The 26,514-nt window shown below is 43.9% G+C and overlaps 1 protein-coding gene across 1 annotated transcript in view; it reads right to left on the reverse strand.

Annotated features, from left to right (window-relative positions):
- The window catches only part of PATJ (PATJ, crumbs cell polarity complex component), a 415,643-nt gene that overhangs the window by 79,281 nt on the left and 309,848 nt on the right, over nucleotides 1-26,514 (reverse strand). The window contains exons 31-33 of the mRNA XM_021715786.1: nucleotides 10,043-10,154; nucleotides 4,356-4,361; nucleotides 4,161-4,294 (exon numbers count right to left, since the gene is read on the reverse strand). Of these exons, the coding sequence (XP_021571461.1) occupies nucleotides 4,161-4,294; nucleotides 4,356-4,361; nucleotides 10,043-10,154 (252 nt within the window). The remainder of the gene's footprint in view (nucleotides 1-4,160; nucleotides 4,295-4,355; nucleotides 4,362-10,042; nucleotides 10,155-26,514) is intronic.

Genomic DNA, 26,514 nt, shown 5'->3' on the forward strand with positions numbered 1-26,514 from the left:
GGCGAAGCTCACAAATAGATGTGGTCCAGGACTTAGGCATGAGCCTCCTGGGCCCGCCAGCGTAAATAAGCTTGTATTCTCACATTCCGGGAATGGTGGGAGTCAGTTCTGCTGCAACATTAACAACTGCAAAAGCACAACTCAGTCAGCTAGGCCAGACACACCGATCAAGAGCTTCTGGTTGCCTCCAGGAAACCTCGTTCTGCCTGATTTGAAGCAACAGAGTCTTACATTTATAAAAAATAAATCAGAGGAGTGTTTTTCTTCATGAGAGAATTCACTACAGAATTTCCTTAAAATGTAATTTCCTAGATTCATTTCGGATACAGCTTTACTTCTACCAATTTAATTTACTTAATAGTCAAGAACACCTCTTGGGAAAAATGATGAAACAGGTCATTGGGTGGGACACATTACCCAATGTTCAGGGTCAACCAGCAGTTCTGAAAACTACCCTAACTGCAATTTCATATATATATACACGCACATACACACATATAACAGATGGGACTTTATATCTATTTGCTACATATATAAATTTCACATATATTTTATATATATTTGCTATTTATAAGAGCTCTGATCCTCACCACAACCAATGAGTCAGGATTATTAAGTCAATTTTGCACATGTGGAGACAGGTTCGGAGAAGTTTAAAAGTCATGTATTGCTCACTGTGTGCTGGGCTGGGTGCAGTGACTCACACCTGTAATCCCAGCACTTTGAGAGGCTGAGATGGGATTATGGCTTGAGCCCAGGAGTTCGAGACCCCCATCGGTATAAAAACATTAGCGGGTATAGTGGCTCACACACCAGCCTGGGTGACAGAGAATGACACCCTGTCTCAAAAAACCAAAAATACAAAACCTATATAAAAGCAGGGGTCAGCAGACGACAGCCTGCTGGCCAAGAATGGTTTTTACTTTTCATTTTTTATTTTTATTATTTATTTATTTTGAGTTGAGGTATCACTCTGTCGCCCAGGTTGGAATGTAGTGGTACAATCTTGGCTCACTGCAAGATCCTAACCTCCTAAGCTCAGATGATCCTTCTGCCTCAGCCTCCCGAGTAGCTGGGATTATAGGCGTGTGGCACCAAGCTTGACTTCTTTTTTGATTTTTGGTAGAGACAAGGTCTGTTTGTCTAGGCTGGTCTTGAATTCCTGAGTTCAAGTGATCCTCTTGTCTTGGCCTCTCAAAGGACTGGGATTAGGTTTTTACAGTTCCAAAAGGTTGAAAAAAATACTAAAATAAAAATACATTAAGATGTGAAAATTATATAAAATCCAAATTCCCGTGTCTATAAATAACGTTGTAATGGAATCCAGTCCCACTAATTCATTTACACCTAGTCTATGGTTTGATGGGAGCAGAAGAAAGAGAGCACTTGGAGGAGGATTCTGAGAGACTGGCCTGTATCTGCGGGTCTGGGGAACAGTGGTCTGGTCTTATCTGGTCCTATGTTGGTGTGTGTGCCCTCCTACACACAGGAGGAGCTGGCAGGCAGCTCAGAGGGTTTCTATGAACTATAGAAAGAGCAGATGACATAGAATACAATTTAAAAATACAGCCCCGGCTGGGCTTGGTGGCTCAAGCCTATAATCCCAGCACTTTGGGAGGCTAAGGCGAGAGGATTGCCTGAGCCCACGGGTTTGAGACCAGCCTGGGCAACATGGTGTGACTAGGCCCCCATCTCTACAATAAATCAAAAAATTAGCTGGGCGTGGTAGCACACATCTGTAGTTCCGGCTACTTGGAAGGCTGAGGCGGAAGGATTACCTGAGCCCAGGAAGTTGAGTGGTAGCCGTGAGCGTGCCACTGCACTCCAGCCAGGGTGACAAGAGTGAGACAACAACTCAAAAAAATAAAACAAAAAGCATCACAGCGGATGCAGGAAGCAGCACACAGCAGCTCTTGCCTGCACAGACGGAGGGAGGATTCAGGCCGTAAATGACCCTGAACTCCAGAGAAAAGTTTTAACAATACTTCAATCCAGCCAAAGGAGATGAAATCCTTTAATAAATAAACACCAGCCTCCAAGCACATTGGGTCCAAGTGAGACGATTCCTTGGAAGGGTCAAAATCCACACCCATTCTCTAGCCTGGGTGGAATGGCAGGAGAGAAAGGACCCGACTAGTACATGTGGGGAAAGCAGGAAGACTCAGACTTTGGTAGCATATGCTATTCTGGAATTTCCTGGTGCTTGAGAGGACTGATGTTTATAACAGCCAAGTGGAATAGGATCTCCCCAGCCCATGGTGCTAATATTAAAAAACATTATAGTCCTGCCTGATATGGAAAAAAAAAAAATCATTTGATGGGGCCATATTATAGTTGTTTTATCTGTAAATCTGGCATATACAATTTATTTCTTATTAAATGGACAAAAGAAATACCAAAATATTCACTTGAAACATACTAAATAGTCATTTAAAACATGCTAGCTAACTAAGACTGGTTGTCTCTAGGGAGAGACCCTGGTTTGGGGGGACTGTTTTTTGGGAGGGGTGGGTGTCAGGGCTAGCACAAAAGGGGAGGAGGGAGATTCGTTTTTCACTTTTTTCCTTTTGTGTCAATTTAACTCTGTCTAATGTACTGGGTATTACTGACTCAAATATATCACATTTAGAGTAGATTAATCACATTTAGAGTAAATAAAAAAACCAGGAAAAGTTTTACATTTTTTTTTAGTCAGGACAGTGAGTGCCCCATCCAAAGAGATAAGATGATATTATTACAACTATTATTATTTTTTAATTTATTTTTTGAGTCGGGGTCTGATTCTGTTGCATAGGCTGGAGTGCAGGGGCACGATCATGGCTAACCACAGCCTTGACCTACTGGGCTCTGGTGATCCTCCCACCTCAGCCTCCCAGGAAGCTGTGACTACAGGTGTGTGCCAGCATGCCCAGCTAATTTCTAACTTTTTTTTGGTAGAGAGGAGGTCTTGCTATGTTGCCTAGGCTGGTCTTAAACAATCCTCCTGTCTCAGCCTCCTAAAGTGCTGGGATTACAGGTGTGAGTCACCATGCCTGGCCTAAGTTTTAATTTTAATGGCACTTTCGATCACTAACAAAAGGTATTAAATAATCAAAAATGAATTATCTCAGAAAAAACTAACATCCTAGACCAAATACAAAAATTGTGGTTCAAGACCAGCCCCGGCAACTTGGCGAGACCTCATTTCTACAATAAATCAAGAAATTAGTCAGGTGTGGTGGCATATGTCTGTAGTTCTAGCTACCTGGAAGGCTGAGACGGTCATGAGCGTGCCACTGCATTCAGCCTGGGTGACAGAGTGAAATTCCAACTCAAAAAAAACAAACACAAAAATACCCTTTTTAAAGTGGCAAATAACTCTTAATAAGCTTTTCCTTTATGGATAATGTAGCAAGTAATTTTTTAGTGTTGTGTCTGTAATATATTTTGTTTTACTATGCTTTTAATATATTTGGGGATAAATTTTAGGTAATTGATATTTCAGGCATATCGTACTTTATTTATTTAAATCCTTTATACATCTTATTTCATCTGATATGTTTCCATTGAGACTATTCAAGCATTGTTTCTTTTGGGGCTTTGTTTTTTTTTGAATCAGAGTCTCACTCTGTCGCCCAGACAGGAGTGCAGTGGCACACTCATGGCTACCCCAGGGTCGACCTGCTGGGCTCTGGCGATCCTTCCACCTCAGTCTTCCAAGTAGCCAAAACTACAGGCACATGCTACCGCACTCGGGTAATTTTTTATTTATTGTAGAGACGAGGTCTCACCAAGTTGCCCGGGCTGGTCTCAAACCCACGGGCTCAGGCCTTGCACCCACTTGCCCTGGCCTCCCAAAGTGCTGGGATGACAGGTTGAGCCACTGAGCCCAGCCCATCATCTTAAATCCTGTTATAACACTTCCAAATGCTGCTCTAACGCCATTGGTCTAATAAGCATTTATAAAAATACCCAACACCCTAGATGAAGAAAATCCTGGTGAAAATTAAACACTGAGACAAGCTTGAAGACCAGCTAGAATATGGATGCACATCTACTTATAACCACATTTTCCCCATTCTATGAAGAAGTCAAGATATCTACAGAAGTGACACAGGACCATAATGAGACTGGATAACTAACTCTGTGACCATGGACGTGTTTCCCTTGTAGAAACTTACCAGGGGTGTATCTTTTCCTCCCACAATGCTAAGACCAAGTCCTGAGCGTCCCTTGGATATTTCTATGATCATTTCCTGGCCCGGGACAATGGGACATGTCGCAGGATCCACTGACAAGGGCGCCTGGAAACCACCTAGAAAAGGATGAACACTGGGTGACCGGCTGGTAGGAGATGCAGCTCAGTTGAAACCCACCATGTCCTGGGGAAGGCGGGGCTTCAGTGGGCTGATCAATCCACTCTTTCGGCCAATGGCCGTGAAGGAGAAAGCTGAGTCATTGCAGCCTGTTCACCCAAGGGTGAAGCACGACATTCCCACAGCACTTTTGAGATTAAAACAATAATGCCCCCACCCCCAACCCATTCATTTTAGTTATACTTGAAAGTTTTCAAATCTTAAAATACATCATGAAAACCTGTGTAGAAAAATTTAAGATGATTAAAAGATTAAGTACACAAAGGCCTATGTTATAATGAGAATAAAAGCTGATATGGCAAAGGAATCTGAGTTACAGAATACCAATTAAGAAATGGTGCTTAGGCCAGGTGTGGTGTCTCACACCTGTAATTCCAGCATTTTGGGAGGTCAAGGCGGGAGGACTGCTTGAGCCAAGAAGTTCAAGACCAACCTGGGTAAGTTAGCAAGAACTCTTTACAAAAAATTTAAAAAACTGGCTGGGCACGATAGCGTGTACCGGTAGTCCCAGCTACTTGGAAGTCTGAGGTGGAAGGATCGCGTGAGCCCAGAAGGTTGAGGCTGCGGTGAGCTGTGAGTGTGCTACTACACTCCAGCCTGGGTGACAGAGTGAGATCTTGATTCAAAAAAAACCCAAAACCCCAAAAGATACAATGCTTGAAGAGTCGCCACTGAAACATAGCAGATGAAATAAGACATATAAAGGATTTAATAAAGTACGATATGCCTGAAATATCAATGACCTAAAATGTATCCCCAAATATATTAAAAGCATAGTAAAACAAAAAGTATTACAAACACAACACTAAAAAATTACTTGCTACATTATCCATAAAGGAAAAGCTGATTAAGAGTTATTGCCACTTTAAAAAAGGGTTTTTTTCTTATTTTTTTTTTTTAAAGTTGGAGTCTCACTCTGTTTCCCAGGTTGAAGTGCGGTGGCATGCTCATGGCCACTGCAGCCACGACTAAGTAGCTGGAACCACAGGCATGTGCCACCGTGCTCGAATAATTTATTTTTTGATTTTTTTGTAGAGATGAAGTCTCACCATGTTGCCCAGGCTGGTCTCGAACCCGTGGGTTCAGGCAATCCTTCTACATCAGTCTCCCAAAGTGCTGGGCTTACAGGCATGAGCCACTGCACCCAGTTGTTTTTTTGTTTTAATAATTGTTTCAGACTGGGTTTTTTTTCCCCAAAACTGAGGGAAAACAAGTGTTTACAGACTCAGAAAAGATGTCACTCGTTTATCCAGCATAAAATCTATATACATGCATTTTCCAGATAACTGAACCTAATCCTTTTAAAAATCAAAATGCGGCCGGGCACGGTGGCTCATGCTCGTAATCCCAGCACTTTGGGAAGCAGAGGCGAGAGGATTGCCTGAGCCCACAGGTTCAAGACCAGCCAGGGAAACTTGGCAAGACCCCGTCTCTACAATAAATAAAAAACAAAGCTGGGAGTGGTGGCACACATCTGTGGTTCCAGCTCCTGGGAAGGCTGAGGTGGAAGGATCGCCTGAGCCCAGCAGGTCCAGGCTGCGGTGGCCGTGAGCATGCCACTACACTAGCTTGAGCGACAGAGTGAGACTCCCACTCAAAAAAAAAAAAAAAACACTTAAAAATGTTAGTTTCAAGAGGCTCTCATACACACAATAATCTCCAGAAAATGTCATCTTTTCTGATAACTAAGTTAGATCACCATGCGTATTGATTCTCACATAATGCAGAAAAGGGGGATGACAGAGGGGCCATCTGCTGGTCAGCTGCAGGTAGTGCACAGAAGCGAAGAGACGTCCATAATGCCATTAAACCAGCAGTCTGGGAGGCCGAGGTGAGAGGCTGCTTGAGCTCAGGAGTTTGAAATCCACCCGGGCAACATAGCAAGACCCCGTCTGTATACACAATTAGCGAGGCATGGTGGCTTATGCTCTAGCCTGGATGACAGAGTGAGATCCTTTCTCAAATGAACAAAAAACCCAACACCGAAACACACAACAAAACAAAATAACACAAAACCCTATGTAAAAGCGAGTGTCCGCAGACCACTGCTCACAAGCCAAGAATGGTTTTTACATTTTCAAAAGATTAAAAAAAAGAAGAAAAATAACAAATAACATTTCGAACATGTGAAATCCAAATTCCAGTATCTACAAATAAAACCACAGCGGAACGCAGTTCCATAATTCATTTACACCTAATCCACAGAGACTAGCACACTACCGTGGCAGAGGTGACTAACTGCCACAGAGATTGTGTGGCCCATAAGCCTAAGATACTCGCTACCTGGTTCGTTGTAGAAAGAGTTTGCCCATCCTTGGTATAAAACAAAAAGAAGCCAGGCTGGGTGGTTCAGTTTGTAATCCCAGCGCTTTGGGAGGCTGAGGTGAGTGGATTGCCCAAGCCTGTGGGTAGGAGACCCACCTGGGCAACTTGGTGAGACCTCATCTTTGCAATAAATCAAAAATTAGCTGGGCGTGGTAGCGTGCACCTGTAGTTCCTTCCAGCTACTTGGAAGGCTGAGACGGAAGGATTGCTGGAGCCCAGCAGTTGGAGGCTGCAGTGGCTGGGAGCGGCCACTGCACTCAGTCTGGGTGACAGTGAGACTCCAACTCAAAAACAAAAACAAAAACACACACACAAAAAGAAAGAAACAGGCTCTAGGTTAAGTCTGCGTGGGTTTCGGTTCTAAGCAACAATCATGATCTCCGTGACAAAAGGGTTCACGTTTGAGAGTGGCACAGAGGCAAATCTGAGCTCCTGAGCAAGAAATTGATATGTGGGTAAAACTGAGACTCATGTCTCATCAGAAAACTGCACAGGGGGGCTCTCACCTGTAATCCTAGCACCTAGGAAGGCCGAGGCGGGAGACTGCTTGAGTCCAGGCGTTCAAGGTCAGCCTGGGCAACATAGCAAAACCTGCCTCTACAAAAATAAAAAATAAAAAAATGCATGTATCTGTGATCTAACAGGCTAATAGAAGAATTAAATGAACAGTGTGTGTGACATGACTGGTCTCGAGTCTGGTATACTGTAGAAATTCATATATATTCTGTTCCTGTCCACATGGAATTTATTAATCTAATGGCCTTCCAGCTAAAAGTGAGAAATTCAGTGCCATGACCTTAGTAACAATACAAAGTGTCATATCAAAAGTAGAATATCAAGGCCAGGTGTGATGGTTCACACCTGTAATCCCAGCACTTTGGGAGGCCAAAGAGGGAGGATCGCTTGAACCCAGGAGTTCGAGACCAGCTTGGGCAACATAGCAAGACCTCATCTCTATTAAATTGCAAACCTAATTTGTCTCTAAATCTTTTTGCAGTACATGTATCTCATACCACATTTCCTTCATACTACGTGGTTTTATGATTTTTAAAAAACCCTGTTCAATGGTGGCACAATTTCATGGATGGATGGATGGATTTGACTGATTGATTAAGCTAGGGTCTCACCCTGTTGCTTCAGTTGGAGTGCAGTGGCACAATTGCAGCTCACTGCAGCCTCTAACTCCTGGGCTCAGGTAATCTTCCCACCTCAGCTTCCAAAGTAGCTGGGACTACAGGCACATACCACCACATCTGGCCAATTTTCAAAATTTTTGTAGACACAGGATCCCACTATGCTGCACTAAGCTTGAACTCCTGGACTCAAGCAATCCTTCTGCCTTGGTCTCCCAAAATGGTGGGACTACAGGTATGAACCACCACACCAGCCTATGTTTTTATTTTTGTTTATTAAGGCAGGGTCTTGTTCTGTTCCCAGCCTGGAGTGCAGTGATGCAATTCTGACTCACTGCAGCCTTCTGCCACAGCCTCCCGAGTAGCGGAGACTATAGGTGTGTGCCATCACACCTGGTTAATTTTCTAATTTTTTTATAGACATGAGGTATCACTATGTTGCCCAGGCTGGTCTCCAACTCCTGGGCTCAAGCAAGCCTCCCACTTCAGCCTCCCAAAGTGCTGGGATTATAAGCGTGAGCCATGCCACCATGCCTGGTCCCATGGAAGCTTTTAAAAGTTTCTGCTACTTTTGAAAATGATTTGTGCAGTCTCCTGAGTGAGGAGAGAGAAAAAATGTGGCAAGAGATACTGGAGAAGGCTGGCTTTCTCTCTTCCATTTTTGCCTCACCCTAGCCAGTGCTGAGTCAGTCTTCGTATTTACTTCCCTCATAGAATTCAGCCCAAAACTTGGCTAATACCAAGCCCTCAATACATGCTGGTGAAATGGATGAGTAAATGAATTAAATCTCCACAAAGTAAATTGTAGGCTGATGAATTTCTTCTTTCTGTCTTATTTATTTATTCAACCATGAAAAGGAAAGGAAGGAATTTCTTTACTAGGTATAAATATGTGATGCCTATTATAAAACCCAACTGGTCTACAACCAGTCAGCAAACTTTCTTGGCAAAAGGCCAAGTATACATATTTTGAGTATTACCAGGTAGATAGTCTGTGCTGTGAAACTGAACTCTATTGTGATAGTGTGAAAGAAGCCATAGACAATATACAAACAAATGAGAGTCTCAATAAAACTTTACTTATGGAAACTGAAATCGGAGTTTCATATAATTTTCATGAAATAGTCTTCTGATTTTTTTTCAATCTGGAAAAAAATGTGAAAACCACTTTTAGCTTGCAGACCATATGAAAGACAGTCAGTGGGCTGGATCGGACCCACAGGCCACAGTTTGTGGACCACATTCATCAAGTGTCTTAGCACAAATTCAGTATTTTGAAATAATACCTGCTTGCCGAACTTTTTATAAGTTAATATTTATGACAAAAATGTCTAAAAGACAAAGGTTTTAGGAGTGATAAATGAATGCAGGGTCATGCTTTGGCATTGGTGAGCACGGTGTTTTAAAGAATCAATTATTTACTGATTCATACTGCATAAAAGCCAAGTTGAAACAGCCATCATTCATTCTGAAGTTCTATTTTCACCCCCCGTCAGCATAATTCAAGCCAGGAGTTTAAAGAGCGAATGTGAATGCCAATTTCTTTAAGCACTGAAAATTATGTCTTCAAATAGCTGACAGCAACCTGTACAGGAGCGAAAATGTGGGTTCAATATAACTTTTTTTTTTTTTTTTTTTGAGTTGGAGTCTCACTGTGTCGCCCAGGCTGTAGTGCAGTGGCACACTCACGGCCACCCCAGCGTCGACCTACCGGGCTCTGGTGAACCTTCCACCTCAGCCTCCCAAGGAGCCATGACTACAGGCATGCACTCCCATGCCTGGCTAATTTTTTGCTTTATGATAGAGACGAGGTCTACCAAGTTGCCCAGGCTGGTCTCGAACCTGAAGGCTCAGGCAATCCTCTCACCTCGGCCTCCCAAAGTGCTGGGATGACAGGCTGAGCCACCAAGCCCAGCCCAGTGTTATTTTTAAGAACTATTACTCACGAACATAGTCTTTTGGAGAGAATAGAGGAGATGACCCTTAAACCTTAGATCCAAATAGCACTTACTGAGGTCCTTTTCTGTTCTAGGACTTTTCTATTCAGCAAGCAATAGGCACTGGCAACGGCGGAGATGACTTACGCGTAGAAAATGGAGTGGACTGGCCTATCCCGGAAGCAGAGGAAGGACCCAGAGCCAGGCGACTCCTGGTCCAGCTCTTTCTAGGACATCACAATACTTTCCTCTAAAGTTTCACGAGCCAGTTCTGCTCGGGAAAGAATCCCACCTGTGAAGTCTGCATCTGCTGGACGGTATGTTAAAGCTGGTGCGAGTGGTATCTCTTGTGAACTGAAGGAGACTTTCGTAGGCTGTTTTTGCTGTTTCATCTGGCTGGCAGCCTATAAAATAAAGGAAAGTTAGACGACTGTCAAGACAGAGAGAACCATGAAGAGAAGACTTTAAAACTGGTGTATCATTACCTGACAATGGGGGGGGGTTGGTAAGAGGAAGTTTGGATGGCTTTGCCCATTTCCCATGCTTCCTTATGTAACTTCACATCTAAAATGCTTTGGTGAAGGGTAGATCAAGGTAGGGAGGAAGGATAAAAGCTGAAGATACTAGGCCGGGTGTGGTGGCTCAGGCCTGTCATCCCAGCATTTTGGGAGGCTGAGACGAGAGGACTGCCTGAGCTCAGGGGTTTGAGACCAGTCTGGGCAAGTTGGTGAGACCTAGTCTCTACAATAAATCAAAAAACTAGCTGGGCATGGTAGTGCATGCCTGTAGTTCCAGCCACTTGGAAGGCTGAGGTGGAAGGATCAACTGAGCCCAGCAGGTCAAGGCTGCGGTGACCGTGAGCATGCCACTGCACTCCAGGCTGGGTGACAGAGTGAGATGCCAACTTAAAAAAAAAGCTGAAGATACTCCATCATTGTGATCTGTGCATAAAGCTTGGGGGTAGGAAGCAGAACAAACATTTTTGCAACTTCTGCTCAACCTGACGAAATCAACATGAAATTCACTTATCTGTGCTGGGCCCATTGAAAAATAATCCATGCTGTAGGTGTTCTGAGCATACACCATTGTCCATCTTTTCTGGACAAACAATAGTCAAAGAAGCATTAGGTAGGTTAATTAAGCAACATGAGGGGCAGAAAAAGAAAACCAGCATCTACTGAAAGCCTACTAAATGCCAGGTACAGTGATTACATTTAATTTACATCAAGAATCTGTTCTCCATTCATCTTGGAAAACTAGTACCTGGAACACAGTATGGACTCAGTACACGTGTGATGAATGAATGAACACGTGAGCAAATGTATAAAGAAGAGCAAAACTGAAGACGGCAGATTGGGGTAAGAAATGAACTTGCAGTTCGAGGATCACACAAGGACCTTTCCTGTGTGAGCTTGGGAAAATTAACTTGCAGTTCTGAATTTTTGCTGACAATACCTCCAATGAATATTAGTATCAAAAAATGAAGAAAAAGCAAAAGGACTTCATGCTTGTTGAACAGGCAGTTAAGACATATAGGAAGCAACCTGACCTGCCTTCTCGATCTGTAGTTAGACAGAGACCCCATCCCCAGCTGGAAGATTCTGGTGGAAGCAGTGAAGCACCAGGCTGTCCCTGGAGTCTAGAAATAGGACCAAGGGAACCACTCCAGAGCTGTAACACCTCGAGATTCTTCAGTGGAAAGCTGTGTCTCATGACAAGGTATCATGCAGTATGCAAAAACCAAAACAGTGCCGCGCACTGTACATTTGTATAGTGCTTTCTAGTTTTCAAAAACATTTTTTTTTTTTTTTGAGTTGAAGTCTCACTCTGTCGCCCAGACTGGAGTGCAGTGGCCGCTCCTGCCCACCACAGCCTCGACCTGCTGGGCTCCGGCGATCCTTCCGCCTCAGCCTTCCGAGTAGCCGGAATTACAGGCGCGCGCTACCACGCCTGGCTGATTTTTTGATTTTTATTGTAGAGATGAGGTCTCGCTGCCCAGGCGGGTCTCAAACCCGTGGGCTCAGGCAATCCACTCACCTCAGCCTCCCAAAGGCGTGGGATTACAGGCTGAGCCGCCGAGCCCGGCTTCAAAAACAATTTTACATCCATGAATTTGCTCAACCATGTAAAAAACACTGAGAACCAAACAATATTACTCTTTTTTGCAGATAAACGGAGACACAAATGTCAAGTGACGTATCTGAGATCACACAGCTAATGTGAGGAAGAGGAAGGACTAGAAGTCAGTCGTTGAAGAATGCTACAAACTTGAAGTGTTTATCCAACAGCTTTTTGATGAGTCAGTGGAGTTTTTGATGAGTTTTGATGAGTCAGTGGATGCTGTTTCTTTTCTTCCTGCAGTTTTTCTATCACCACCATTTAATACTAACTGTATACTTCCTTAACAAGAATTATTCGACTACATATTGGGGTTAGCTTCAGAACATTGAACACGGAAATTCCTTGGATATCCAATTTCTCTAAGGACCACACTTCCCAGTCTCCTTGAAGGTGTGCCCAGAGACTAAGTCTCGGCCAATGGGATGTAAACAAAAGTGAATGTACAATTTTTAGGTGCTTTTCTCTTCTCTTAACGATCCCATCCTCCCCTTCTGGTTGGAATGCAGATCCATCTTAAACCAAAAAATGGATGCCATGATTTGAGGATGGTAGAGTAATCAAATAAGAATGGGATTAGAGGGGCATGGGTTTGTGACACTGAGAAATGCCATATCATCCCCAAAATGACATCCAGATTTTTTTTTTTTGAGTCTGAGTCTCACTCTGTCGCCCAGGCTGGCTTACAGCCACTGCAGCCTCAACCTGCTGGGCTCAGGCGTTCCTTCTGCCTCAGCCAAGGAGCTGGAACTACAGGCATGCGCCACCACGCCTGGTTTATTTTTTGATTCATTGTTAGAGACGAGATCTCACCAAGTTGCCCGGGCTGGTCTCAAACTCCTGAGCTAAGGCAATCCTCCCCCCTTGGCCTCCCAAAGTGCTGGGATTACAGCATTCTGGATGGCTTGAGCCACCACGCCCGGCCCAGATTCCTAGGTAAAAGAGAAACTTCTTGAAGCAACTGAGCCTGTATCCGGACTCATACAGTACTGACATCCAACTTACATTCTGTAACAACTCAAGAGAGAATATGCATTCTCAACAAAGCTAAATACAGGTAAGGAGTTCCTCGATGAAAAATTATGTGAATTTTAAAACAAGAAAGCTCGAGAGAGCAGACCCTACACCGTTATTTTTATGACAGCAGAGAACGGCTGTTGCTTCTCTATCCCAGTGCTAGGTAGCATCCAGTGAACAATAGGCAGTCAATAAGATATTGGTGGAGCTGAATTCAATTTAAAACTAAGTCCACAGAAAGCAAGTGAAATGCCCAAGCATATACATGTAGAAGCAGACTTTTTGTTTTGGTGTGAACGGGTACTCCCATGATTCCTTCATGGACACAAATCCAAATTCCTATGTATTAAAGATCAGAAAGAAAAGGCCGGGCTCGGTGGCTCAGCCTATAATCCCAGCACTTTGGGAGGCTGAGGTGAGTAGACTGCCCGAGCCTGTGCATTCGACACCAGCCTGGGCAACTTGGTGAAACCTCGTCTCTACAATAAATCAAAAATTAGCCGGGCGTGGTAGCACGCGCCTGTAGTTCCAGCTACTTGGAAGGCGTGGAAGGATCGCTTGAGCCCAGGAGGTCGAGGCTGTGGTGGCTGGGAGTGTGTCATTGCACTCCAGTCTGGGCGACGGAGTGAGACTCCAACTCAAAAAAAAGAAAAAAGAATGGATGTGCTATTGTATGTTACTAGTTAGATTATAAGATTTGGGATAAACTTTACGGGTCATCCAACCTAACTAAATCAGGGGTTCTCAGCCCTGTTTCAAAACAGAAACATCTAGGGAGCTTTTATAAATTATAGTTGCTGGGACCCCTATCACAGACCAGATAAACAGCCATCTGGGGTGTGGAGCCTGGCAAGTTTTTTAAAAGTTTATTTGAGACCTATTATCTAAAGTTAGACAATAGATTCTTAACCTAGGGATTCTAAGAGATCCACAGAGGGAATTTTGAGAGTTATAATACTTTCATGGTTTTTCTAGGGAAAGGGTTTTCTGGAGTGTTTTCCTAGAGAAAGGGCTTTCACTTCTTAAGGTCCTTGGGAAAGAAAAAAAAATTCACTACTCAAAAGAAGACAAAGCTAAGTTTGCTACCCCTAATTAGCTGTGTGACCACAGACAAGTCAGTTGACTTTTTCAACTGTAAATTGGTGGCAATGCATCCATACCTTCTCCAAGGTTGTTGTGAAGATTAAAGAAAAATAAATAAACCCATCACTGTGCCAGAAACAATTTAGGCTCAGTAGTTACTAAAGCTTTTGCATCCTTTTAAAAGGCATTAATGAATGATTGGCTGGCTTCTGATTGAGATCTGACTTTAGAGATGGAAAATTCCATTCCCATGAAGAGGCTCACCCCCTTTGGAATAGCTCAGAGGGCTGGGAGGTTTTCCATAATGAGCCATCAGTCCCACTGCAGACGTTGCTCACTGATCTCAGAGCCATTTCCCTTCTGCAGCTACAGAAAAGACGTCTAATCATTTCCACAAAGGAGGGAGAGCCAGACATTTATGTGCCCATTCTTCAGGAGGGAAAGGAAAAGTCAGATGATGGTTAGGGTTCACCCCAGCTCTTAAAAGTCCATGGCTATAAAATTTTAGAGATGTCTGATTTGTGCCTTGAGAAAAGGGTATTATACAAAGTATGAATACATTAATAGTATTTACAAATACATCAAGGCAACATCTGGTTTTAAATTTTAAATTGCTTACAGGTTTTCAATAATCTAAATTTGGTTACTTTTAAGGTAATCTTATACCTGTTTGTTCTTATTTAGGTTTTTAGCATATAATTTTAGAGAATTTTCAAGGTATTTTCCTTGACAATGTATAAAACATCCTAGCCGGGCTCGGTGGCTCAGCCTGTAATCCCGCACCTTTGGGAGGCTGAGGTGAGTGGATTGCCTGAGCCCGCAAGTTCGAGACCCACCTGGGCAGCGAGACCTCATCTCTACAATAAATCAAAAAGTCAGCCGGGCGTAGTAGCGCATGCTTGTAATTCCAGCTACTTGGAAGGCTGAGGTGGAAGGATCGCCGGAGCGCAGCAGGTGGAGGCTGCGGTGGCCGGGAGCAGCCACTGCACTCCAGTCTGGGCGACAGAGTGAGACTCCAACTCAAATAAATAAATAAATAAATAAATAAATAAAAATAAAACATCCTATGTTTACCAAAAACTCTAGTAATCTATAGTTCCTTAATCTTAAAATTAGCAAATACAGTAGTAATACAAATTTTAGTGGCACAAAAGCATAAGCTAGTACACAGGGATGAACATTAGCACTTAAAAAAAAAAAAAGCAAGGAAAAAGCTCCTCAGTAACAAAAGTACACAAATTTGGCACGCACACACACAAAAAAGTTTACAGTTTCCTGGCTGGGCAAGCCTGTAATCCCAGCACTTTGGGAGGCTGAGACAGGAGTATCACTTGACCTCAGGAGTTTGAGACCAGCCTGGACAACACAGAGAGATCTCATCTCCATAAAAAATGTTAAAAATTTAGCTGGCTGTGGTGGTGTGCGCCCATAGCCCTAGTTCTTTGGGAGGCTGAGGCTGGAAGACAGCTTAAGCACAGGAGTTTGAGGCTTAGTGATCCCTGACTATGGAACTGCACTCCAGCCTGGGTGACAGAGTAAGACCTTGACGCAAAAAAAAAAAAAAAAAATGTTTATAACTTTTTAAGATAAATAAAATTCAAAATGTAAGAACACGAGTTATTTTTATAGAAATTTTCCCATTTCAACCATTAATATATGATATTATATAAGATTTAGTGCCGGGCGCAGTGGCTTAAGCCTGTAATCCCAGCACTTTGGGAGGCTGAGGCAAGAGGACTACCTGAGCTCAGGGGTTCGATCCCAGCCTGGGAAAATTGGCGAGACCTCGTCTCAACAATAAATTTAAAAAAAAATTACCTGGGTATGTAGCATGTGCCTGTAGTTCCAGCTACTTGGAAGGCTGAGGTGGAAGGATCGCCTGAGCCAAGCAGGTCGAGGCTGCGGTGGCTGTGATTGTGCCACTGCACTACAGCCTGTGTGATGGAGTGAGACTCCAACTCAAAAAAAAAAAAAAAAAAGATTTACTGCTCTCAGAATATAAGTGCAAGAGTGCTTTCAGGGAGGCCCTTTAAACACTTGTGTAGATACTAGCATGAGATGAGCAGAGGATATCTACACACACTCTGCATATAATCGGTGATGCCGTCGTGGACTGACTTCAGGCAGCAAGACACACCATAACCTCCCACCGCGTCATAAAGTATTTGGTCTCGTTGCAAGCCCTCCTTTTCCTCTGAAACCTATTATAACACACAACATCCCAATAGAGTCCAAACTACAGCACAAGTTACGCACATTTTCCGGTGGGTACTCCAGTGTCTTCTGCTGATCCGCCACTGTGCCTTGACCCATCACCTGGGCCATGTCTTCCTAGAACATAAAAGACACGACCAGTTAGCAGCACTGAAAGGCGCAACTGCACTTTCCAACATCAGCAGTTAGCACCCTTTAACTGTGCTGTAATCTACTAAAAAATGACCCCAAACTGGGCATAAAAGTTCCATTCACCCACCAGAAGAACTCTCAGACAGGAGTACAGGCTTGTCATTTCCAAATGCTTTTTCAGTCCCTTCAGATCTTCAGACCTTAGACCCATCAGATAGCTTTTTTTTTTTTTTTTTCAAGAGACGGGGTCTCACTATGCTGTCAGGCAGGAGTGCATTGGCCACTCACAGGCACGGTCCCCTGCTGATTAGTATGGCGATTTTGACCTGCTCTAGGTCTGCCCAGGGTCGAATTACCCCTTCTTAGGCAAACTGGTGGTTTCCCCTTCCAGGAGGTCACCATATCAATGCTGAACTTAATGCGGGCACACGACTGGCACAGCTCACTGCAACTTCACTGGCATAGCAAGGACACACGACTGGCATAGCTCACTGCAGCCTCCAACTCCTGGACTCAGACGATTCTCCTACCTCAGCCTCCAGAGTAGCTGGGACTACAGGCACAAGCCACTGCTTTCAGTCAGATATTCTTTGTTGGTTATTTCAGCCAGAGATTCTTCCTCTTCTGTCTCACCAGCATCCCTATATAAATATCCTTTCACAGCTTGAATCTTAATATTAGAATTTTTTTCCCCTTAAGATATTCGATCGAGGCTGGGTGCAGTGGCTCAAACCTGTAATTCCAGCTTTTTGAGAGGCCGAGGCAAGCGGATTGCCTTAGCTCAGGGATTTGAGACCAGCCCGGGCAACTTGGTGAGAGCTCATCTCTACAATGAATCAAAAAATAAGCTGGGCGTGGTGGCGCATTCCTGTGGTTCCAGCTATTTGGAAGGCTGAGGCGGAAGGATCGCCTGAGCCCAGCAGGTCGATGCTGCGGTGGCCGTGAGTGTGCCCCTGCACTCCAGCCTGGGTGACAGAGTAAGACTCCAACTCAAAAAAAAATAAAAAATAAAAAGAAAAGAAAAGATAATCGATTGAAAGCAAGAAGTACAGCTACTGTAAATACTGTGAGATACAAAAGTAAGTTAGTCCTAAACCCCTGGAGGAGTATAGAGACCAGGCTAAGGACAGAAGTATAATACCAAAAACCAATACACAGCCAAAAGGCAGTTTATTAACCGAAATAAAGAGTGACACCAATGAATTGATCAGAATGTGTATGTCGGCCACCGTATAGTCTATTTCTTTTTAACATTTTTAAATAGGTAAGTTTACAGGGGACATTATCATCTGATGGTTTACTTTAAGGTATGAACTCCAGAAATTACACTTGGACAAGGCAGGGGACATGAAGAGAGACTGATTTGGGTAGGAAAAATGATGGCTCACTTTGTCCCTTAGTAAACGTCTGAGAGACACCCCTGTGGCGAGGTCTAGCACAAAGATGGCAGGCAGGGAAGCTGATCTGGAAGAGAGGGATGGCTTGTTGGGTGGAGTGTTAGGAATGTGTGATCCTGGCTCCTCAACTCAAGAGTTCTGCAAACCTGAGCTGGTTATTTGCCCTCTTCAAGCCTCTATTTCCCCATCTAGAAAGTGGGAAAAATAAGAGTGGTTATACTACAGGGATGTTGAAGGAATGAAATGAAATAGTACACGAGTACGCTTAGCATCGTACCCAGCAAATAATATTTAATAAAGATGCTAACAATGATAGCAAGTAGAATGGAGCTGAGATGGCCCCACATTCCTACCTGTACTGTCGAGGTCCAGTCAGATAACGACCTGGACAGGACACTCTGTCCTTTGGGAAATGCTGAAGGAACCATCTATCCTAACTATCCTAACCATAATGAACTATCCCCAGCCCGGTTTCTTTCAAGGCATGTCCACACACCCTTTCTTCAACAGGCTCCCATCAGATATGTAATGTCACAATAGACTGGCGGAGGCCATGACAATCCAGGACTCAGCATGGGAACTGAATGAAGACACCCTTCTGGAAGGCAAAGTCCCAGAAGGGATCCGTGTGTGTGGCAAAGCCCTACAGAAAGTCTTGAGGAGAGTTCTACATGAATGTCCTGTGACTCATGGTCGCCTGCTTGTTCCCATTATATTGTTATGCTTATGCCTTACAGGAATAATATGCTTAAATCTCCCCTTGGGAAAGAACGCTGTGACTAAAGTTAAGGATTACAGCATCTATAATGTCAATAATAAAGCAGTTAATGTTTTACCATTGGCCATGCCTCAAGAAATGCAAATAGCAACCCAACGGGTCACAATGACCCAACCAATTACTCTAAAACCTACTGTGACAAAGTGTACTTTTAACTGTTCTACTTTATGTTAAAACTATGGTATCGAGAAATGACAGAAACTGAGGTTAAGCCACACAAGCAACACCAGAGTAGCCACAAGTTTAAAGCTTTGAAACAATATCACAAACCCTCACAAACCCTTGCCAACTGTTAGAGCAGGCCCCCACGTAGGTTATAATATGAATGGTAGAATTTGGTGGGCACCTAGAGGAAAGAGTAGTATGCAAAACTTAGAATGGCTTGACCCTCCACTACCTTATACAGGTGCATATGATGATGATATGGTTAGAAAAGTCTGGATAGATGAAAGACTATCATGTTAAGTAGAAAAACTTATCTTTACAGGAAAAAATAAAACGCAGTGGGCCCCCTTGGTGCCTGCTTTCTAAAATCCAAAGGTCAGCACTTAGTAAAAAGTGAAATGATTGGTATATATAAATAAAATATAGACACTGCCTCATCACAGATAGCGACCTTTAAATTAAAACTACATAAAGGTTATATGCCTAACACCTTTATATCTATATAGACTATTTACCTTTATAAAGCTTAAGTTTTACTTTCCACTTGCTAATCTTTTGACTAATATTAACCTTGCCCTTTTAATAAGTTACTACTTCCAAGAACAGCTAGCTTCTTATATGTAGACATTATTAAACCATATAATTATGCAAAAATCATAAGAATTGTAAAATCATTAGAACGTCATACAATTGTTTCGATATGTTTTGATTGTTAATTATTTCCTTTACTGTTAACTTTCTAAGTGTGTGCCAAAAATTATGATATAAATAAATCAGCACTGCTGTGCTTCAGTGCCAGAGTGCCTGAAAAAAAACCTCTGGTCATGACTCTTCATTGTTTTGCCTTACCACGCCTCCTTCCCGGGTCCCCGTGAACCCTCTGGAGCTGGCCTCCAGCAACAGACAATGATCAGGCTGTGTCCAGCTGTTCATTAATATTAGCTCAGTTTACAAACTCATCCTGTGTTATCAATTCCCCGTCGGTTTACAACCTGAAAGACTTAACCCCAGCACGTAATAGCCTGAGACTGGAGCCTGGTCCCCTGGATGGTTGTGGCTACCCTGAGCTACCTACTTCCAGATTTAATTTTTAGGGCCAGACTTATCTCACTCATTTAGATTCTATTTCTCCCTTAGGAAAAAATATCCTAGAAATGCTCCCTCGTTCTTTTTTTATTTTTATTTTTTGAGTTGGAATCTCACTGCATCGCCCAGGCTGGAGTGCAGTGGTACACTCCCGGCTACCACAGCTTTGACCTGCTGGGGTCAGGCTATCCTTCTGCCTCAGCCTTCCAAGTAGCTGGAACTATAGGCACATGCCACCATACCCAGCTACTTTTTTTGATTTATTGTAGAAATGAGGTGTCTCCAAGTTACTCAGGCTGGTCTTGAACCCGTGGGCTCAGGCAATCCTCTTACCTCAGCCTCTTACCTCCCAAAGTGCTGGGATTATAGGTGTGAGCCACCGTACCTGGCCATGCTCCCTCGTTCTTTTTAAGTTTTGCTCCTAAACAGATTATGTGATATAAAATGAACGGAAAAATTACCTTCTCTCATGATTCTTCCCTGAACCCCTGGGTGGTGCTCCCTCTACAGAATGACCCAGTTTATTTTATCACGATTTTTGCATGATGACACCAAAGCTTTGGATGTGTCTTTCTCCCACATAGTAGTATGCTCAACTTTGTCTTATTTGTTTCTTCAACATACAGCAGAATATAATAGAAGGCTTAGAAAGGGATAGTGCTGAGTGAACCACAGTTTGGGAATTTAAACCTTAAAAGCACCTGGTGGATATTAGAGCCAGTCATGAAAGAAGAGTCACACAGTGAAGATGACTCTGGCCTTTATAAAAGATCACAGTTGAAAAGAGAGGAAAGAGACACAAAATGTTCAGTAAGCCTCACGGGAATCTGTAGAGTCAAAATTCTAACCTATCTTACAAACAGAAGTCATGGGTCTTTCTCCCTCTCGTGTGGATGGAATGGCCTTAGGAGCAAAAGCAGCCCCCCTACTGGAAAACCATACCCCGGATCTGAAAGTTGATCTCGCTTTACAGCCCAATTAACCAGCTGGGGGCGCAGGGGCTGCCGTCCCTGTCTACAGATTCCAAAACTCAATCTTTATCTCATATAGCGGAGCTACTCATTTGGTTTAATTTTTTGTATGAGAAAATAATATATTGAGCAGCATAGGTGGAAGCTTAAAATACAGATTCTGTTGAAAATATTGATATTCAAGGGAACAGCTTTACACCCCTTGCCACAATTTAGATTCTTCTCAATTAAAATCGGAAGTGTTAATTTTATTGCTGGAAGATACGTTAATTCCTTGAAATCAGAATAAGAGGCTTGACAATTTAATTTCTGTCTAAGTAACTGGACATACAAAGTATCAAATATAAGTAGTGTGGCAAGAAAATAAATTGGCAGAAACAATTGTTCAAACAGTAGTCATTAAGACCACCGTTCTAAAATTTTTTACAAAGAATGAGAAAATGCTGTTACAAGATTTTACACAATTGAATCAACCCTAATTCCTTACCATTATATTTCTTCTTCAGTACCAGTGGGTCCCGTGTTATCTCCTATCAATTCATTGCGTGTATGTATGTATGTATATATGTATCCATGTGTTTTGAGCCAGGGTCTCATTCTGTTACCTGGGCTGGAGTGCAGTGGCACGATCACAGCTCACCACAGCCTCCACCTCCTGGGCTCAGGTGATATCTCTGCCTCAGCCTCCTGAGTAGCTGGGATTACAGGCATGTGCCACCACACCCAGGTCATTTTTAAAATTTTTTGTTGAGACAAGGTCTTGCTATACCGCCCAGACTGGTCTTGAACTCCTGGTCTCAAGCAATCCTCTCGCTCTGGCCTCCCAAAGTGCTGGGATTATAGGCGTGAGCCACTGTGCGTGGCTCACTGAGTTTCTTACGTAAACCATCACAGGCAGGACACTGTGAGTCTGGCAAACCTGCTAATGCTCCAGGATGGGGACGGGAGTTCCTTTAGATTCAGTGAGAGCTGCATCTTTGAGAGCATGCCATGCTCTCCAGCACTGTCCTGGCCGTGGTGTCCCGAGCCCTCTCCCTTCTCCAGCCAAGCTGCACCAGCTAATTTGGTGGGATTCTTTCTCATCATTCGTACTTGCTAATAAAAAGAAATGGCACTAGAATAGCAACTAGAAAATCTGGGTTCAGACTGGGCCTGCTAATTTTCAGCAGCAGTTGTGCTTGGAAACCTTCATTTCTGGCAAGAGTAAGAATGCAGTGACAGCGACCTGAGTAAGGGCTTGTGAGCAAAGGTGGATTTGATATGTGCTTCTCGAGTACCTACTATGTGCCAGCAGGGACAAGACAAACAGAGGAGCCCTTGCACTGAGTCCGTTTACACACCTGGTAAGACAGATACTAAAGAAATAATTGGCTGGGTTCAGTGGCTCAGTCTGTTATCTTTGGGAGGCCGAGGCGAGTGGAGGGCCTGAGCCCGTGGGTTCGAGACCAGCCCAGGCAACTTGGCGAGATCCTGTCTCTACAATAAAATAAAAAATAACTGGGCATGGTGGCATGCGTCTGTCGTTCCGGCTACTCCGAAGGCTGAGGTAGAAGGATCGCTGGAGCCCAGCATGTCGAGGCTGTGGTGGCCGTGAGTGTGTGTGCCATTGTACACTCAAAAAAAAAAAAAAAGAAAAGAAATAATTACAGAAATGATGAACAATGACTGAATGACATACATGTGACGGTGTGTGGCAGATAGGAGATTGAGAAGTTTGGGTTTCCTTTCTCTTGTCCTCGAGAATGTAGAAGTATGAAATGAGGACATCGGACTTCTGAAAACCCTCTCTGGTCCAAAGCTGCTCCACTTTTTCTTCTTCTTCTTCTTCTTCTTTTTTTTTGAGTTGGAGCCTCAATCTGTCGCCCAGACTGGAGTGCCGTGGCCGCTCCCGGCCACCGCAGCCTCGACCTGCTGGGCTCCCGCGATCCTTCCGCCTCAGCCTTCCGAGTAGCTGGAATGACAGGCATGCGTTACCACGCCCGGCTGATTTTTTGATTTATTGTAGAGATGAGGTCTCGCTGCCCAGGCGGGTCTCGAACCCGTGGGCTCAGGCAATCCACTCACCTCAGCCTCCCAAAGGCACGGGATTACAGGCTGAGCCACCGAGCCCGGCTTTCTTTTTTTTTAAGTTGGAGTCTCACACTGCCACCCAGGCTGGAGTGCAGTGGCATGCTCACAGCCACTGCAGCCTCAACCCGCTGGGCTCAGGTGATCCTTCTGTCTCCATCTTCCAAGTAGCTGGAACTACAGGCATGCGCCACCATGCCAGGCTAATTTTTAATTTAATTTTATTATAGAATGAGGTCTGGCCAACTTGCCTAGGCTGATCTTGAATTTGCAGGCTCACCTTGGCCTCCCAAGGTGCTAGGATTATAGGTGTGAGCCACTGCGCCTGGCCTGCTGCACTTATGCGGATCAACCTCTGGGGCTGGATGGGGCTGATCCACAATGATAATTAAGATGGCTAACACCTCTTGAGTGCTATGTGCCCATTACTGAGCTAGGCATGTTACACATTTGTTGATGTACACAAGAGGCATGTATTTGGTATTATTATCATCTTCATTTGAGGTTAAGGTAACTGAGACAGTTTTTTTATTATTGTTGTTGTTGTTTATTTATTTTCCCTGAGTTAGGGTTTTACTCTGTCACCCAGGCTGGAGTGCAATGGTTCACGCAGCCTTGACCTCCTTGAGCTCAAGTGATCTTCCCACCTCAGCTTCTCGAGTAGCTGGGACCATAGGTGTGGTTAAATTTTTGACTGTTTCGGGGTTTTTTTGTGTGTGTGGAAATGAGGGCTTGCTATTGCTTAGGTTGGTCTTGACCTCCTGGGCTCAAGCGATCTTCCCACCTCAGTCGCCCAAGTAGCTGGGACCACAGGCGTGCACTACCACGCCAGGTTAAATTTTTGACTTTTTTTTTTTTTTGTGGAGACGAGGTCTCGCTATTGCTCAGGTTGGTCTTGAACTCCTGGACTCAAGCCATCCTCCCACCTTGGCCTCCCAAAGTGCTGAGATTACAGGCGTGAGCCACCATGCCCAGCTGGACAGTTTAATTATTCGCCAAGCCAGAACTTAACCCAGATACACCTTGCTTCAGAGCCCTTGCTCTTCCCGAGGAGTAAACCCCAGGGAAAGGAAAAGTACTATTGACCTTCTCCTAATGGTAAGCACATGATTCTTAGTCAGCCTCGACATCGTGACTCCATTTTTAGATACATTAGGTCAGAACAAGTCATGCCTGCTCAGTTTGAACCTGGGATGAAAAAAAAAAAAATTCATGGCACCGGCCACGGCAGTGACCTTGGGCTACTTCCCTTTCATTGTGTGTTGCGTGTTTAAACGTGAATCTGAACTTGCTAATCGCCCAACTACTGAGCCAAAGGCACTCTTAGAGACTTCAAAGATGAGGTTTGAGGGCATTCTAAGGTGTTCGCTTTGCACAAGAGCCCCAAAGAAAGAAGATCTCTGATCAAGGGAAGAAGCTTCTGGGAGGTGGGCAAAAAGGCAACACTGACAATATCCTGTCCAATAGATGCCCCATCTACAATCCCCAAAGCTGGTCAATTTCTGACTCAAAGCTGAGCAATCAAAATGCCCTGTAATTGATCCATGTTGGATACCAGAACCAAAGAACCAAAAAAGAACATCACACAGGTTTTCCAAAGTGGACCCAAGGGAAGAGAGGCAGTCTCGTTCTGGGCTTAGGTGAGAGCAGGGAGGCTTAGGAATGTTGGATGGCCATATTGCACTATGCTGAAGAAGCAAGTCTATAGCAGGGGAGAATGGGATAAGCAGAGAGACCCCTGGCAGCTGCAGGTCTCTGGTTCCAGCTGTCCTGGTGGCTAAGCATCAACCTTGCCCAGCTGGTAGTGATGTGAAAAACCAACAAACCTTTAGCCTTTCAGTAATTTCCCCCTTCTATCTAAGGAAGGTCAAGTTGAAGTTCTGTCACTTGCAACCAAGAGACTCCAGGTTGGAGCTCCTCTCTCCCAGGATAAGAAACTCAAACGCATTTAGGGGCAGGCTCTAAGACAGCCAAATTCAAAAATGTTTAAAACATGCCTATCAGACAAACAACAAACACACACAAATGTTTACTGCTGATTTTGGTCCTTGGGCTTCCACTTTGAAGTCTTTGAACACACCAAAAAAAGAGAACCTTTACCCAATCAGTTCCAGCCTAATTCTTACTTCCCTAACCACCAGGATGAACTGAAATTGCACTAGCAAAAGTTCCCACACACCTGACTTCAATGATTCTTATTCATGTCAAGAATTGTTTATTTAAAGTTGGGTTCAAATCTTGGCTGTGACATATCAGTTGAGTACCTGTGCCTCAGTTTCTTTGTCCATAAAATGGGGATAGTAATAAGATCAGTCTCAAATAAAATATGGATTAATATGGGGGTGCCAAAAATATACAAATTTTAAGACATGCTATCTATGTTTTACTTCTCAAAGTCAAATCAAATTAGGGTAGCAATGTGTAGTATGCTCAACTGTGCTTCTGCCGTTTTCTCTGACTACCTTGCCAGTTGCATAGTGACATTCATTTGATTAACGCCATCTTTTGAGTGAATGTTACACTTAAAATGTATACTTTTGGCCGGGCTTGGGGCTCAGTCTGTAATCCCAGCACTTTGGGAGGCCGAGGCGAGGGGATTGTCTGAACCCGCAGGTTCGAGATCCGCCCAGGCAACTTGGCAAGACCTCGTCTCTACAATAAATCAAAAATTAGCCGGGCGTGGCAGCATGCGCCTGTAGTTCCAGCTACTTGGAAGGCTGAGGAGGAAGAATCGCCAGAGCCCAGCAGGTCGAGGCTGTGGTGGCCGGGAGCTTGCTACTGCACTCCAATCTGGGCGACAGAGTGAGACTCCAACTCCAAAAAAAAAAAAAAAAAGGATACTTTTTAGGCACCCCTGTATATTTACAATGACACCTATCAATCAGAACTCAGGACAGATGCTATGAAAGCATTAACTGCCATTATTCTCAGCAACTCTGAAAGCCCCTTGAAGACATACTGTCTTTGTTCACCGTCATTTGCACTATGGTTATTAGCACATTACCTGAGACCCAGCAGGCCTTCAATATAAACTTGGTTAATTTCTGAAAAAGATGGTGAATTTACAATTCCCTTTGTAAGATAACATAATCAACACAGGCTTTCGAGCAGGGGTCCCCAGCTCCTGGGGCCATGGACCGGTATTGATCCATGGCCTGTTAGGAACCAGGCCACACAGCAGGAGGTGAGCAGCAGGTGAATGAGTAAAGCTTCATCTGTATTTACAGCTGCTTCCCATCACTTGCATTACTGCCTGAGCTCCACCTTCGGTCAGATCAGCATCGATATTACATTCTCATAGGAGCAAGAACCCTATTGTGAACTGTGTATGTGAGGGATCTAGGTTGTGTGCTCCTTGTGAGAATCTAATGCCTGATGATCTGAGGTGGAGGGGAGGCAGTGATGCTGGCACTGGGGAGCAGTTGCGAAGACAGATTAATGTTAGCAGTGGGGTTTGACTGCACACAGACCATAATAAATCAATTGCTTGCAGATGCCTATCAAAACCCTATCAGTGAGTGGCAAGTGAGTTGATGTACTTCACTTGTACAGCTGCATCTGGTGGCAGGCTTTAAGTCCGAATCAAACACTATTTTAGTCCGTGTGTGGCCCATGCATTATTTTATTTACCACTTCTGTCCATGCCTTTTGTTTTTGGAAAGCAGGATTTTTAAATTTTTTTATTTTTTGAGTTGGAGTCTCACTCTGTCACCCAGACTGAAGTGCAGTGGCCACT

This window comes from Carlito syrichta, unplaced genomic scaffold, assembly GCF_000164805.1.
Source record: "Carlito syrichta isolate Samal-C Ts95f unplaced genomic scaffold, Tarsius_syrichta-2.0.1 Scaffold307669, whole genome shotgun sequence".
NCBI classification, from domain to species: Eukaryota; Metazoa; Chordata; class Mammalia; order Primates; family Tarsiidae; genus Carlito; species Carlito syrichta.